The sequence below is a fragment of the Papio anubis genome, chromosome 7, assembly GCF_008728515.1.
Source record: "Papio anubis isolate 15944 chromosome 7, Panubis1.0, whole genome shotgun sequence".
NCBI classification, from domain to species: Eukaryota; Metazoa; Chordata; class Mammalia; order Primates; family Cercopithecidae; genus Papio; species Papio anubis.
The window spans coordinates 18,048,073-18,064,211 of NC_044982.1; the positions used below are offsets into that span (position 1 = coordinate 18,048,073).

A 16,139-nucleotide genomic window follows, 5' to 3' on the forward strand; every position below is an offset into this window, starting at 1 on the left:
ATTTTAGAAATATAATACCTCAATTTAACAAGGTATAAATTTAACAAGGTATAAATTTGATTTTTGGCTAGCTTTCACTACTTCTTAAGATAGAACTTGAACATTGGGGCAGATCCCAAAGCAAATACTTTAACTACAATAGTTATGCACAAGAAAGTCCTGTAAATAATCTATCCGTGACAAGCTACAAAGTCAATATTCAAATGTCCCAAATCTTAGACTCCTTTATTTAAAAGAGCTAACCAACAAAGAATTTACTAAGCCCACCAATCTTTTTTTTTTTTTTTTTTTTTGAGACCGTCTTGCTCTGTTGCCCAGGCTGGAGTGCAGTGGTGCAGTGGCACAATCTCGGCTCACTTCCGCCTCCTGGGTTCAAGCGATTCTCTTGTCTCAGCCTCCTGAGTAGCTGGGATTATAGGCATCCTCTACCATACTCGGCTAATTTTTTGTATTTTTAGTAGAAGTGGAGTTTCACCATGTTGGCCAGGCCAGTCTCGAACTCTTGACCTCAAGTGATCCACTGGCCTCAGCCTCCCAAAGTGCTGGAATTACAGGCGCAATTCACCATGCCCGGCCTAAGGCCACCATTCTTTTCAGCTGTTTGTACCTATAGATAAAGTTCTTGCTACTCTCTTCTGTGGTCTATAATTTGTGAAAAACTAATTATGATGCAATTTCAACAAATGTATTTGTTCAGTTCTATTTGATTTTCTAATTCATGTTGCATGAGTAATAGATGCACTGATGAAGTTAGCACATTTTAACAGTTTTCCTTTCAGAATGTGCTTTTTAACAGAATGCTAGCAGATTGTTTGGCTGTTATTTTAATTATATTACAGTCCATTCACAAACGGTACAACCACAAATTATACAATAAACCTAAAATTTTATAATTCTGTTTTTGTATTTGGAACAGTCTAGTTCAACTGTATTTAAAGGGAAAGTTAATTTATTCAAAGCGTATTTTTAAGACCTTTTCATTTTGGTTAAAAATGGTGACATACAGCTGGGTGTGGTGGCTCATGCCTATAATCCCAGCACTTTGGGAGGCTGAGGTGGGCAGATCATGAAATCAGGAGTTCAAGACCAGCCTGGCCAACATGGTGAAACCCCATCTCTACTAAAAAATACAAAAAAAAAAAAAAAAAAAAAATTAAAAAAAAATTAACTGGGCGTGGTGGCAGGTGCCTGTAATCCTAGCTACTCAGGAGGCTGAGGCAGGAGAATCGCTTGAAACCAGAAGGCAGAGGTTGCAGTGAGCTGAGATCGCACCATTGCACTCTAGCTTGGGCAACAAGAGTGAAATTCCGTATCAAAAAAAAAAAAAAAAAAAAAAAAAAGACATACCAAACCATTTTAGATCCTAAAGGATTCCTAATCTGGCATTATAGACCAAATGTGGTACATTCAGTCCAAAACTTGTGTTCTAAGATGGAGCAGAAAACAAACATAGTAACAGAAATGTTTTTTGCTGTAACCAAATACACGTAGGTAATTTTAAAAGTCTTTTGAGGGGAGGAGTCAATAATTGATTTTGTTGGTAGTGGAGAGAATGGGTGGACTAAATAATATTTAAAAATATATAGTGGTTTTCAGGCTGGCACGGTGGCATACTCCTATAATCCCAGCACTTTGAGAAGCTGAGACGGGAGGATCACTTGAAGCCGGGAGTTTAAGACCAGTCTGGGCAACATAGTGAGACCCTGTCTTGACCAAAAAAAAAAAAAAAAAAAAAAAAATTGCCTGGTGTGGTGGCATGTATCTGTTGTCTAACTACTTAGGAGTTTGGGGCGGAAGGATCACTTGAGCGTGAGAGTTCGAAGTTGCAGTGAACTGTGATCATGCCAGTACACTCCCGCCTAAGTGATAGAGTGAGACTCTCTCTCAAAAAATAAAATATAATGGTTTTCTAGTAGGAAAATATACTTACATAGTTTTCCCTTATCCAATCCTCATGATAGCATTGTGAGGGAGGTATTACTTTATTTGACACTTGAGAAAACCAAATTGGACTGATTGACTTTACCATTTCACTCCTAGTAAGTAACTGCTGGAAATCAAACTCAGAACTTTGGAATTAAACATCAAGCTCTTTCTATTAAACCAGATTTTTGTTTTCTATAAGTTTCAGTTTAAAAGAAGAAAAGAACATTACTTGTTTTCTATAACTGTGTGATACATATTCTGTGCTTACAGATAATAAGCAATTCATTTTAAAATGTCATAACTTCAGAATATAATTAACAATGGGACTTGGCCTTTCAGATATGTTACAGTGTGCTTGGATTTTCAAAAATTTTATTTCCATGCAGCTTGTCAATGATTTTTTATTATTATTATTATTATTTTTTTTTTTTAAGGCAGGGTCTCACTTTGTTACCCAGGCTGGAGTGCAGTGGTGCAATCTTAGCTTACTGCAGCCTCTGTCTACCTCCTGGGTTCAAGTGATCAACCTGCCAAGTAGATGAGACTACAGGCGCACGCTACCACTTCCAGCTAATTTTTTGTATTTTTTGCAGAGGCAGTGTTTCGCCATGTTGCCCAGATTTGTCTCAAACTCCTGAGCTCAAGGAATCCTCCCACTTCAACCTCCTAAAGTGCTGGCATTCCAGGTGTGAACCACCACGCCTAGCCAAAGATAAGGTTTTATATAACTTTCTCTTGCATAACTTTGGAGGAGCAGTGTAGTGTAGTGCAAAGTTATCCAACTTTAAAGGACACAAGAATTACCTAGGAGATTAATAGCTTTTTAGGGCCCAGGAAACCCTCTAGATACTTCTGGTAGAGGTAGTCCAGGGACAATACTTGGGGGAAACACTGGCTTTGAGATTTTACACAGATAAAAAAATACCTACTTCATAAATTAGTGATGGTGATTTAATCTATGGTATCTCTACAGTTCTTGGAATAGAACCAGGTACATAGGAAATGTTCAAAATATTCCATTCTTGTGTGATGACTTGGGTGGCAACTAAGAATCAAGAGAATATTCCTTCTTTTCATTCAACAAAATTTATTGAATTCCAGCAGTATTCTAGGGACTTGTGGATATAGGGGAAAATGGGCACATTCCTCATTCTTGTTGAATTTATTTGATCAACTCATTTTAAAGGTATAGTTCTTACCTTGTTAAAAAATAATAAAAGGACTATTGAGGGCATGTTTGCATAATCTTTTCCCTTGCAAATTAAAGTTTTGTTTTTTACTTGAATGAGGATTGCAGTTCAAAGAAATGGCCTATTATTTCTCAGTTTTCTTGTTGCTTTAAATCTATACTGTCCAATACAGTAGCCACTAGATACTTGCAACTATTTAAGTCAATTAAACTTGTATAATATTAAAAATACAGCTCCTCGGTGGCACTACCACATTTCAATTGCTCAGTAGCCACGTGTGGCTAGTGGCTGCTTTATTGGACAGTGAGATGTAGATCATTTCCATCATCATACTAAGTTCTGTTGGGACAGTGTTATTCTGGAGTTTACAACTACAAAGTGGTGATTTTCCAATTGTCTTGATTTGTAGATTGATTTTGAGGCAAGTATTAGCAGTGGCTTGAGGCTGTCACGTAAGTGTATTAATTCCCTTTCAGGTTGACCAGGCCCAGGGCTAGTATTGATTTACATTAACAGTTTCATTACACAGCCAGTGAGATATAAATGCTAAGACATCCGGGCATTTTCTTTAAACTTCTGAGTAATACACTAAGGTTATTTTACTGCATTAGTCATAGCTTTTCTCATGCAGAGTGTGTGTGTGTGTGTAGAGAGAGAGTTAATTCACCTCCACAGCATTATAATTGTTTCAAATGTATATCTAATGAAATTTTGAGGACAAAGGGGTAAAGAAGAGTTGCAATTGCATCTGAATGCTAGAACTGAATATTGGAATTCATGGTACTTACCATGAATTTAAAAAAGAAAATAAAATTTCTTTTATAGAAACCAGAACTAAGAGTAGTGAAAAGTTGGTTTAACACTGTTTACTCAGCATTCCACTGGGTAGAACCCCAGTTATGATTATTTAAAAATATTAATTATGAGACTGAGTGCAGTGGCTGGCTCATGCCTATATTCCTAGCACTTTGGGAGGCCGAGGTGGGCAGATCAGCTGATATCAGGAGTTTGAGACCAGCCTGACCAACATGGTAAACCCTGTCTCTACTAAAAATACAAAAAATTAGCTGGGTGTGGTGGTGCATGCTATAATCTTGGCTGCTATGGAGGCTGAGGCAGGAGAATGACTTGAACGTGGGAGACGGAGGTTGCAGTGAGCTGAGATTGCGCCACTGCACTGTAGCCTGGGCAACAGAGTGAGACTCTATCTCAAATATATGTATATAGATATATATGTGTATATATATGTATATATGATATATATGCATATATGATAAATATACATATATACATATATGATAAACACATGTATGTATATACGTATATGTGACAAATACATGTATATATATGTTTATATACATATATATGACAAATTTAATGTTTTAGTAATTGAAAAACCAAGGATAAATTCTTCTGTATTTTTGTTGTTTTTAAAACCTGCATATAAAATTGAGTAGCACCCACTACATTCCAGTGTCTAGGTCATGAATGCAGTTTTTTGGGGCAGAGTTCAGTAAATGATACGCAAGTGCAATTGGGTTTTTGCCTCTGTTTCCTGAATATGAGTAGCTAGTTACAGATAGGTCTTACCTCCTTTTTTTCCTTCAGTTTTTGCTGTTGTTCCTCTCTGAGAAGAAAGGCAATAAGAGACTGCTGTCATTTGGTCACGGGTCAGGGATTAGTGCGGCTGAAGTCATTGAAATCCTTTTGTATGTTATTGCCTCCTTCAGTGACCTTCTGTCTTTCCAGGTCACTTACTTCAGCCTTTGGTACTACAACAAGCAAAATCAGCGCCGGTGGGTAGATTTGGAAAAACCTTTGAAGAAGCAGCTGGATAAATATGCATTGGAACCGACCGTCTATTTTGGAGTGGTGTTTTATGTGCCTTCAGTTTCTCAGCTGCAGCAGGAGATTACCAGGTGAGAAATTACATGCCATTTGTTTTTAGGAAATAGTCTAGTGAGATGTAAAAAGTGAAACTAAGGTTGAAGTCAGAAGATAAGTTTGGAACTTTGCCTCTCGCCCCACATTTTTAGCTACGGTATTACAAAGAGGTTCTCATATGTGGCATGTCAGAGTGTTTTACTACATGTTGGGTAACTTATGGGTTCAGTAGGCACAAAGGAATAAAGGGAAAAATGATGGATTTACCCTAGCTGTGCACTCTTCCTGTAGTGATGTTACCTTTAATGTTTGTGTTGTTTCTGATCCTTTGTGGTTAGGAAAGGAGAGAAGATATGTTAGAAAATTATTCACAAAATCTGTGTTCATTCCTCAATGAAATGTGCTGAAGGCTCCTAGAATTCTCTTCCTCTAGCTATATTCTGTAGACAGGTTGGGGAGGGAGTACAGAGGAGAGGGAGGGAAGTGTTTAAGATCAGGAAATTTTGGCTGATAAGTGCACTTAATAGGGACAAAAGCAGAAAGGGAAGATGATATTAAGGAGCAGAATAGAGGAACTAAGTGTTCTTATTCTTTTTCCCCCTGAAGACAACGAAAAAAGGAATAAAATTTGAGTTCTTGAGCGTGGTTTTCAAAGTTCTGTGAATCCCATCACTGCCTTATCTTTTTAACCCTATTTAATGTTACTTTTGAGCCAAGCTGAGCTACTTCAAGGGCCCGAAACATACCGCATGCCCTTTTGTCTTTGTGTCCTAGATCTTTCTCTCACATGTATTTACTGGAATCCTGTTTGCCTCCTGAGTTGTGGTTCAGAAGGTACTTCCTCCATGAAGCATCTATGACCCCAGGACAGAATGAGTTTTGGCTTACGACCTAGAATTTGATTCTACTTGTGTTAAGATGGTAATTGTCATACCCTATTATTAGGATTTTGCAGGTATCTTTTTCCTAGGTTTTAAGCCTATGTTTTCTTTAGCTTTACTTAATGATATCTTACACAGTACCTTGCGGACAGTGAGAACCTGGTACTGTCTCGTGTTTGTGGAGTGCTGTTTGAGTCTGCCAGTTAATGATTAGGAGAGAATGGAAAGTCAAAGCAGTAAGGATCCAGTGGTAGGGATAAACACAAACTGACTGTAAAAGTCTGAGATAGAAATAATGAAGAGAAAATGGAAACCAGAAGGAAAAAGCCTGAACTGATCACTTTAACTCATTTAAACATTTACTGAAGATACGCTCTTAAGAACTGTGTTGAATAGAGTGGGAGGTGAATATGCTTTAATCCCACCCTGGAGGAGCCGCTCACAGTCTGGTGGAATTGGCAGTTCATATAAATAGTTACAGTATCCTATGATAATAAATGCTTTAATTAAAGCTGTGGATTCCTAGGGGTGGGGCAAGGGGAACTTGAACAGGAAAGGTAGAGAGACTGACATTTAAATTGACTTTAGAAATGTTCTAGAGGGAATAGTTTTTGCAAAGCAGGGGAAGTAATCAAAATGATTACATGTCTTCAGGAAGTTTCAGGTATTACTTAGAAAGGAGATTTAAAAAATAGGCATAGCAATAAAGTCATGGTACAATGAGGAACAGATTTTCAAATTTAATGGAATCATTAAATTTATATTTTACAAAGATCACCCATCATAGAAGGTAGATCAGAGATGGCAAGACTATAGGCAGGAGACCAGTTTAGGAATACCTGTGCCATAATCTAGGCGTAGGTTTACAATATAGAACTGAACAGAAAGGCATTAGCTGTATTGAGAGAGAATGGGCCTATTAGAGTCAATCAGTAGGATTGCTCATTGATTAGGTATAGGAGCGCCTGATAGAGAAGTTGTATCAGTAAGGATTAAGTATAGCTATATATAACAAAAACCCTAAATATCATTGACTTCTGTGAGACAAGTTCAGAAGTCAGCCTTGCAGAGCTTGTCTGACAGCTCCACAGAGTCTTCACAGACACTCGCTCTTTCTCTTAGTGCTCCAGTATCCTCAGTGTGTCCTTCCCATGCACTAGGTTTACCTTTTGGTCCAAGATATCCAGAGTTCTGTCTATCACACCCATAGTCAGAAAGCAGATGAGTGGTTTCCTAGGAACAGGGTAGGAATTGGAGAGACAGATTATGAGGGGTGCAAGGAAACTTTTGCAGGTGGTATGTTCCTCATCTTGTAGTGATGGTTTCATGGATGTATGCATGTGTCCAAATTGTCAACTTGAAATTTGAACAGCTTCTTTGTATGCCAATTATACCTCAAAAACGGTGTTTTAAAAAACCCACTCAAAGATATTGTAAGAAAACAAAGTGGGAGGGCCGGGTGTGGTGGCTTACACCTGTAATGCCAGCACTTTGGGAGGCTGAGGGGGGGCAGATCATCTGAGGTCGGGAGTTCGAGATCAGCCTGCTCAACATGGAGAAACTCTGTCTCTACTAAAAATACAAAATTAGCCAGGTGTGGTGGCACACGCCTGTAATCCCAGCTACTCGGGAGGCTGAGGCAGGAGAATTGCTTGAACTCAGGAGGCTGAGGTTGCAGTGAGCCGAGCTGGCACTGCTGCATTCCAGCCTGGGCAACAAGAGTGAAACTCTGTCTCGAAAAAGAAAAAAGAAAACAAAGGGGGAGAACAACAATCTGATTAATATACCTTTAGAAAGTGCAGACTTAACAGAAAAATACGACCACAAAGCAGCAGAAAACTGGCACCTAATACTACAAAATGAACTTTAAAAATTAAGAAAATAACAGATGATATGAAAGAACCATTTAAATCTGAATTAGAAAAGCTTGGGAATAATTTGGCTATGTAACAGGTGAATATGAAAATAGCTGCAAAAACAATTAGAAATTTTGAAATGATAGAAACTATAAAAGTATAGAAGATTTAAAAATAGATGTAATAGGATTCCCTAAAGGGAAAAGCCAAAACATTCTTCTAACAGTATGATCTAAGTCAAAACATTGGCAAAGAACAAATTCCAAAAACTATATAACAAATTCTATATTCTAGCTATAACACATTTTAAAAACTTCCTTGAAAGGAAAATGACTTGAAGCTCTGTATTGAAAAGACGTACTGTGTACCTGGCATGGTCAGTCCAGAGCAATCAGTGCCAACACATTCTGCAGAGTCACCAGAAATTGGGCATCCAGACTAAAGCTGTTATAAAATTAAGAAAATAAGATTGGTGTCAGACTTCTGGAAAAACACTTCATGCCAACGGACAAAAAAGTAACATTTAACATCCTCAAGGAAAGGAAATAGGAGGCAATGATTATATATCTAGCAAAAACGACCTGTGAATATATCTTAGTGCGAGCTGCCATAACAAAATATTATAGACTGAGTAGCTGATGTATTTTCTCAGTTTGGAGATCTGAGCATAGTTGAGGTCTCATGAGGGCTCCCTTCCTGGCTTGCAGAACTTCCGGCTGGGTCCTCACATGGCAGAGCGAACAAACACTCTGGTGCCTGGAGTTCTTACTTGCAAAAGAGGAAATTTTGTTTCAATCATCAATAATTGTGCCTCATTTGAACCTCACTGGCTATGATACTGCCACTGCACAAAGCTTGGAAATTTTGACCATCATAATTTTGACCAACTAGGCTGGGCACGGTGACTCACGCCTGTAATCCCAGTACTTTGGGAGGCCGAGGTGGGTGGATCACTTGAGGTCAGGAGTTTGAGACCAGCCTAGCCAACATGGTGAAACCCCGTCTCTACTAAAAATACAAAAATTAGCCGAGCGTGGTGGTGCATGCCTGTAATCCCAGCTACTCAGGAGGCTGAAGCAGGAGAATCGCTTGAACCTGGGAGGCAGAGGTTGCAGTGAGCTGAGTTTGAGCCACTATACTCCAGCCTGGACGACGGTGAGACCCCATCTCAAACAAAATAAAACAAACAAACAAAAAAAGAATACAACTGCATGAATTGAAACACATCGAATATATCTTTTAAAATTCACGAATTCATAATACTTAAAAAAAATAACCTCATTGGTCACCTTTGAAACTTACTAGAATGCAATACATTATTCTGAATGGCAGTAAGTTCATCCTATAGATTGTGTAAAGAGGTAACAATCATCAGTATTGGCTAAAACCTTTGGGTAAAAGGAACAGGCTGGCATCATCTGAACTCAGTGGGCAATGTCAGCATCACTGTAAGTGGGACAACCAAATACCATTTCTTCTGATGTGATGCATCCGGAAGTACCAGGCACCACCAGGTTAAATGACTAAAATGAACTTGTATCGAAGCAAGCCTCTAGTCTGCACTGTTCAGTAAGGTAGTTGTTAGCTATATGTGGCTATTTATAGTTAATTAAAATTAATACAATTAAAATTTTTCTTGCACTAGCTACAGTTCAGGTACTGAATAGCCACATGTGGCTAATGGCTACTATATTGAGCAGCGCAGATACAGATAATTTATATCACTGTAGAATGTTCTTTTAGACAGTGCTGCTCTAAATCTAATGATCAGTTTTCAGGAAAAATGTGAGAGCATGTAAACTTGCCAAATGACCCCATGAGACTACAATCACAAAAGTCCAGAAGGTAGGAAATTCTACATGACAAATGGCTCCATTTCTGTTAATAACATGAAAATAAAAGGGAATAAAAACTTTCTTTTTTATAGCAAGAGAGATTTAGAAATATCCATTAAATGTAATCTGTAGACCTTGTTTGGATTCTAATTTAAGAAAATTGTAAAAATGCATTTTTGAGGCGATCATGAAAATTGCATATGAATCAGGTATTGAGTACTCAGTATAAAGATGTTCATTTTGTTGGGTGTGATAAAAACGTAGTTACGTTTTTAAAAAATAAAGCTTACCTTTTAGGGATATGTACTGAAGTACAGGTGGCATGACGTCTGGGATTTGCTGTAAAACACTGGTGGTGGAGGGGGCACAGGAGAGGATGGATGGAGAAAACGTGGTAGGCATAAGGTTGATGGGTGAGGCACCATGATAAGGAGATGGGGTCACTATACTTAATGTCTATACATATATTTCAGAATTTCCAAAATAAAACTTAAAAAATAAAAATGTCGATGCCTACACATTGTCTTCTATTACTAGTCTAAGAAAAACAGATGAAGAGAAAAAGCTGCCTCTTCATACATTATTTGGAATTTCTGTTGTGCAAAATGTGGTCACCTAATTTATTATATAATTCTTGTCATATATTGTATGAAATATTTTATATTGGAAAGTTGATCAGTAACTTGATAAAGATTTAGATAAAATATTTGATCAGCATATTTTTACTTTCGGGCAAGTTTATGGAATACTTGCTTTTGAATTAAAATGTGCAATTTCTTTTATTCCTTGGCTGACAGTTTTGAATTCAGGTCTACATGTTACATTTTATTACTGCTTTGTTTTTTTCCTATTATTTCATTCTTGTTGCTCGGTTGCCAGGCTGGAGTGCAGTGGCATGATCTTGGCTCACTGCAACGTCCGACTCCCAGGTTCAAGCGATTCTCCTGCCTCAGCCTCTGAAATAGCTGGGATTGCAGGTGCTCACCACATGCCCAACTAATTTTTGTATTTTTAGTAGAGATGGGGTTTCACCATGTTGGCTACGATGATCTCAATCTCCTGACCTCATGATCCACCCTCCTTGGCCTCCCAAAGTGCTGGGATTACAGGCATGAGCCACCGCACCCGGCCTGCAAAAATATTGAAATAACATATTTATAAGCCATCTTCAGCCCCACCAATATATAGAAATTTTGGCAAAAAGTGATAATGCCATTGAAGTGAAATTTCTTGGCCATCTGCTCCTACAGTAAATACTTCTTTAAGAAAAACATATTATGGCTGGGTGTAGTGGCTCATGCCTGTAATCCAGACACTTTGGATGGCCGAGGTGGGAGGATCGCTTGAGCCCAGGAGTTTGAGACCAGCCCGGGCGACATAGAGAGACCCTGTTTCTATAAAAAAATTAAAAACAATTTAGCCAGGTGTGGTGGTGTACACCTGTGGTCCCAGCTACTCAGGAGGCTGAGGCTTGAGGATCACTTGAGTCCAGGAGGTTGAGGCTGTAGTGAGCCATGATTATGCCACTGCACTCCAGCCTGGACTATAGAGCAAGAGGCTGTCTCAAAAAGAAAACCAAACTATCAGTCTGTGTATCCATCCATCCATCCATCCGTCCATTCATCCATCCCTAGTTGCTTCCATTAAAGGATTTGAGGGATAATGCAATAACATATAGTAACAACCACTTAGGTTTTTTACTGTATATTAAACACTGTCCCAAGTATTTTATTAATTTAATTCTCATAACAAATCCTATGACGTAGTTGCTATTATCTCTATTTTGTAGATGAGGAAACCAAGACACAGAAGGGTTGAACACCTTGCCCAAGGTCACACTGCTAGTATGTACTGGAATTGGGACTCAAGCAGGCTGGCTCCTGAGTCCTTGCTCTCAACCATTGTGTTTTGTGGACTGTCATGTAAAATACTAAATGAATAAAAATACTAGAAACATCTATAACTGTAGATTTGTCGTGGTTAAGAACAAGACCTTTGGGTCATTCAGACCTGGGGATTCAAACTCCATCTCAGTCTAGCTCTATGCATTTGAGCATGTTGCTTAATCTCTGAGCTCCAGCTCTTCATCACTTAAAGGTAGCTATTATTAAATAGTGGAGAAAGCAATTAAGAGGGATAATGATGATTGTGACTATGCCTGGATTTTAGCTGTGAGCTTAATGGCAGCCAAAGCAAAAGAAGAAATCTGAGTTCCATCATTCATTATGTAACACAAAGAAGCATACCTCTTTGCAAGCATGACACATTTTCCTGGTGTATCATTTAAACAGAAACTTTCAGGTATAATTTTATGTAAGACTTTGAACCAGAAATGAATAAGTTAAAGCAAATATGGAAGAATCAATTCTCATAACAGTACAATGTAAGGCTGTGGAAGGCTACATTAATTGGGTTCAAGTATATTGCTTTTCATGTTTTTTGTTTTTTGTTTTGAGACGGAGTCTCTCTGTGATGCCCAGGCTGGAGTGCAATGGCGCCATCTCAGCTCACTGCAACCTCTGCTTCCTGGATTCAAGTGATTCTCCTCCCTCAGCCTCCCAAGTAGCTGGGACTACAGGCGTGTGCCACCACACCTGGCTAATTTTTGTATTTTTACTAGAGATGGGGTTTCACCATGCTGGCCAGCCTGGTCTCCAACTCCTGACCTCAAGTGATCCGCCTGCCTTGGCCTCCCAAAGTGCTGGGATTATAGGTGTGAGCTGCCTCACCTGGCCCTTTCTAGTGTTTTTGATTTAAGGAAAAGGCCTGGAATATTTAGAATGGAATCTGTGAATAGCATGTTCAATAGACAGACTTCCCTAAACACAGTCTTCCTCAGATAAGCTTTTGAAAAGAGCTGCTTTATAGAAAATCTCAAGTTTTTCTGTCTGATGGATCCCACAACTGCCAGCATCCCATTAGCTAATGGAGGGAAATCCATGGGTTTGGCTGTTAGCAGGTGGAAGGGGAAAAGGTGGATCCAAATTCTTCTTATTTGAATGGATGGTGTTTTGGTCAGGTTCTTCGGTAATAAAGAACAGAGGTTTACATGTCTGTGGCTGAAATAAGATGATAAAGACTCATATGAAATGATTAAAGGGGTGGGCTCTCAGAGGAATTCAAACATGAACTGTAACTGGGTTGCACTTCACAGGCACCGAATATGGAGGGCATTTTGGATTCCAGATGGCTCCATAGACTGCTCTGGCAGAGTGTCTGTGATCTCCATTTAGCACTGTATCCCCAGCATCTAGAATAATGCTTAACATATAGTAGACCCCAGTAATTACCTGTTGAGCAAATAAATAAAAGGAAATAGTAAATCTTCACCCTAGAGTTTTATCAAAATGGAGAAGTGAGTGGCTTCAAGTACGTGATTGATACAGCTGCTGTTTGCCGGCTATGCTCTTAGTCGTTTACATATATTATTATTGGAATATGTTCAGTCCTGTGAAGGGGTGATGGTACCCTCATTTTACTGGTGATAGAATTTGAATTCACAGATTATGACTTGCCCAAGTTCATGCAGAATACTAATTTGGAGAGTTCAGGTCTGCTTGACTCTAAACCTTGTTCTGGTAACTGATGCCGTATATATTGAAAGTACAAACAGGGTGGTAAACAGAAGTAAACCCACATTACCAGATATTAAGAAAGCATCTTAACAGCTGTTTTGAGGGATTTCCTCAGAAATACTGTAATATCAGCCTGGTCTGAAATATCAGAAATCATTTTTCTCTGGCTTTACTTTCCAGTGCTAGGGAACTTCCACCAAACAAGGTAAGCAAAATCTTATATTACCAAGTTACTAGTCAGCTTTTAAAGTAAAGATTGGCCACTGGCTTTCCATTTCTCCAACTAAAAAGAAATTGTAGGGACTGTTTTACGGGGCATGGAGCAGATGACTAATTGTCTTATAGGATCGTTTTAGTTTTGAAATAACTATAATCTAGGATAAGTAACTCATTAGATTGATTAAAGTGTATGTGTAAGTGTCATATGGTTGAGGACTTTGTCATCCTTGTTTGAAACCATCTAGGGGCTCTGCATGGTGGTTCATGTCTGTAGTCCCAGCATTTTGAATCCAAGCACTAGGATTACTTGAGCCCAGGAGTTTGAGACTAGCCTGGACAACATGGTGAAACTCCATCTCTACAAAAAATAGAAAAATTTGCCAGGCATGGTGGTGTGCACCTGTAGTCCCAGCTACTCAGGAAGCTGAGGTGCGAGGATCACCTAAGCTTAGGGAGGTCGAGGCTACAGTGAGCAGTGATCATGCCACTGCACTTGAGCCTGGGCAACAGAGGGAGACCCTATCTTAAAAAAAAAAAAAAAAAAAAAAAAAAAAAAAGTAGGATTAAGGTTTTGTTTTGCTGGTTTATGCTTCTCTACCAAATTATGGTTAAATGCATTATGTCTCAATGAGATAATATTGACATTGACCTTATAAAACTGACATTTTTTTTTATAGGTATCAGTATTATCTGCAACTGAAGAAAGATATCTTGGAAGGAAGTATTCCTTGTACCTTAGAACAAGCAATTCAGCTAGCAGGCTTAGCTGTTCAAGGTAAATAAGATCAATTCATAATGAAATAGTTCTATCAGATTAAAATGTGTTGCAACAAAATAGCAAGAGATTTTTAAGTTAACTGACTGTCTATATACATCTTTAGTAGTATTTATATATTAGCGAAGTATTCTGTTATCTAAGGGGCTTCCTTTTGGGAAAAAATGAACTTGGAATACCTCAATGAAATATGAGACTTCTGGACGTTAATCATGTTATATGTCAACAGAGCAAACAGTACAATAAATAGAAGTATACACACACATATATTCAATCACATGCCAAATGACGTTTCGGTCAACAAAAGACCTCATATAGGACAGTGGTCCCATAAAATTATAACACTGTATTTTTAGTGTACCTTTTCTGTGTTTAGATACACAAATATCATTGTGTTACAATTGCCTACAGTATTCAGTACAGTAACATGCGGTATAGGCTTCTATGAGCAATAGTCTATACAGTATAGCCTAGGTGTGTAGTAGGCTACACCACCTAGGTTTGTGTAAGTATACTCTGATGTTTGCACATCTCCTAATGATGCCTTTCTCAATGTATTCCCATCATTAAGTGACATATGACTATATACATATACATTTATTAATACTATGCTATGTATTCATCTAGTTCAAAGACTTTATCTGCTAATAGGTCATATTTTAAGAAGAAAGATATGCCAGTCAGTGCGTTTGATGAGGTTATATTCACTTATAGTTTAAGTACACTTCATTTGTGTGGTTTCTTCTTATTTACTTATTTCAGTAGGTTTTTGGGGAACAGGTGGTATTTGGTTACATGAATAAGATCTTATTTATTTAGTTACTTTTTTTTTTGAGATGGAGTCTCGCTCTATGGACCAGGCTGGAGTGCAGTGGCACGATCTCGGCTCACTGCAACCTCCGCCTCCTGGGTTCAAGCAATTCTCCTGCCTCAGCTTCCTGAGTACGTGGGATTGCAGATACCTGCCACCCCACACACCCAACTAATTTTTGTATTTTTAGTAGAGATGGAGTTTCAACATGTTGGCCAGGCTGGTCTCAAACTCCTGACCTCAGGTGATCCACCTGCCTCAGCCTTCCAAAGTGCTGGGATTACAGGTGTGAGCCACTGTGCCTAGCCATGGTTACATGAATTAATTCTTTAGTGGTGATTTCTGAAATTTGGGTATACCCATCACCTGAACAGTGTACCCTGTACCCCATGTATAGTCTTTTATCCCTCACCGCACTCCCACTTGTTTGGTTTCTTAAATGGTTGTCCTGGATTATGCAGTAATATCATCATTCATAATAGATAAAGATGGCTGGGTGTGGTGTCTCATGCCTCTAATCCCAGCACTTTGGGAGGCCAACGTGGGAAGATTGCTTGAGTCCAGGAGTTCGAGACCAGCCTGGGCAACATAGCAAGACCTTATCTTTAAAATGTACATATATAAATAAAGATTCTGCATTTCACCAGCATTTTTGAATTGTTTATTTTTTTGATTTTTACATGTCTAATATACATGTATTTACATGTATGTGTGTATTTTCTTTTTTCTGGAGACAGTCTTACTCTGTTGCCCAGGCTTGAGTGCAGTGATGTGATCGTGGCGCACTGCAGCCAGAACCTACTGGGCTCAAGTGAACCTCCCACCTGAGCCTCCCAAGTAGCTGTGACTACAGGTGTGCGCTACCATGCCTGGCTAATTTTTAAACTTTTCTGTAGAGATAGGGTCTTGCTATCTCTTGGGCTCAAGCTATCCTCCCTCCTTGGCTTACTGAAGTGCTGGGATTATAGGTGTGAGCCACTGTGCCTGGCCGGGAAGGTTTCTGACAGGGCATTATTTCAAACAATTACTGGCATTTCGCCTTGGGAGTGAAATTTAATCAGAATAATTATTAATAAAACTCCTTCAGCTATTAGCAGGCATGGAGACATGCATCATTTTTAAACAAATGCCTGATGCACATAGAGCCACATTCCTTTTCAAGGTACTTTGGATTTTCTTAAGTATCC

General features: G+C 38.7%; 1 protein-coding gene across 7 annotated transcripts in view; it reads left to right on the forward strand.

Annotated features, from left to right (window-relative positions):
• PTPN21 (protein tyrosine phosphatase non-receptor type 21) overlaps positions 1-16,139 on the forward strand; it is an 88,098-nt gene that overhangs the window by 31,822 nt on the left and 40,137 nt on the right. For 6 of the 7 annotated variants that reach the window (XR_002523463.2, XM_021941448.2, XM_031667924.1 and 3 more), the window contains 2 exons: positions 4,866-5,035; positions 14,044-14,141. Coding sequence is in view for 5 of the 7 variants with exons in the window: in XM_021941448.2 (XP_021797140.2) it covers positions 4,866-5,035; positions 14,044-14,141 (268 nt within the window). In the remaining 2 variants the exon portion in view is untranslated. The other variant, XM_021941451.2, reaches the window with a different exon arrangement.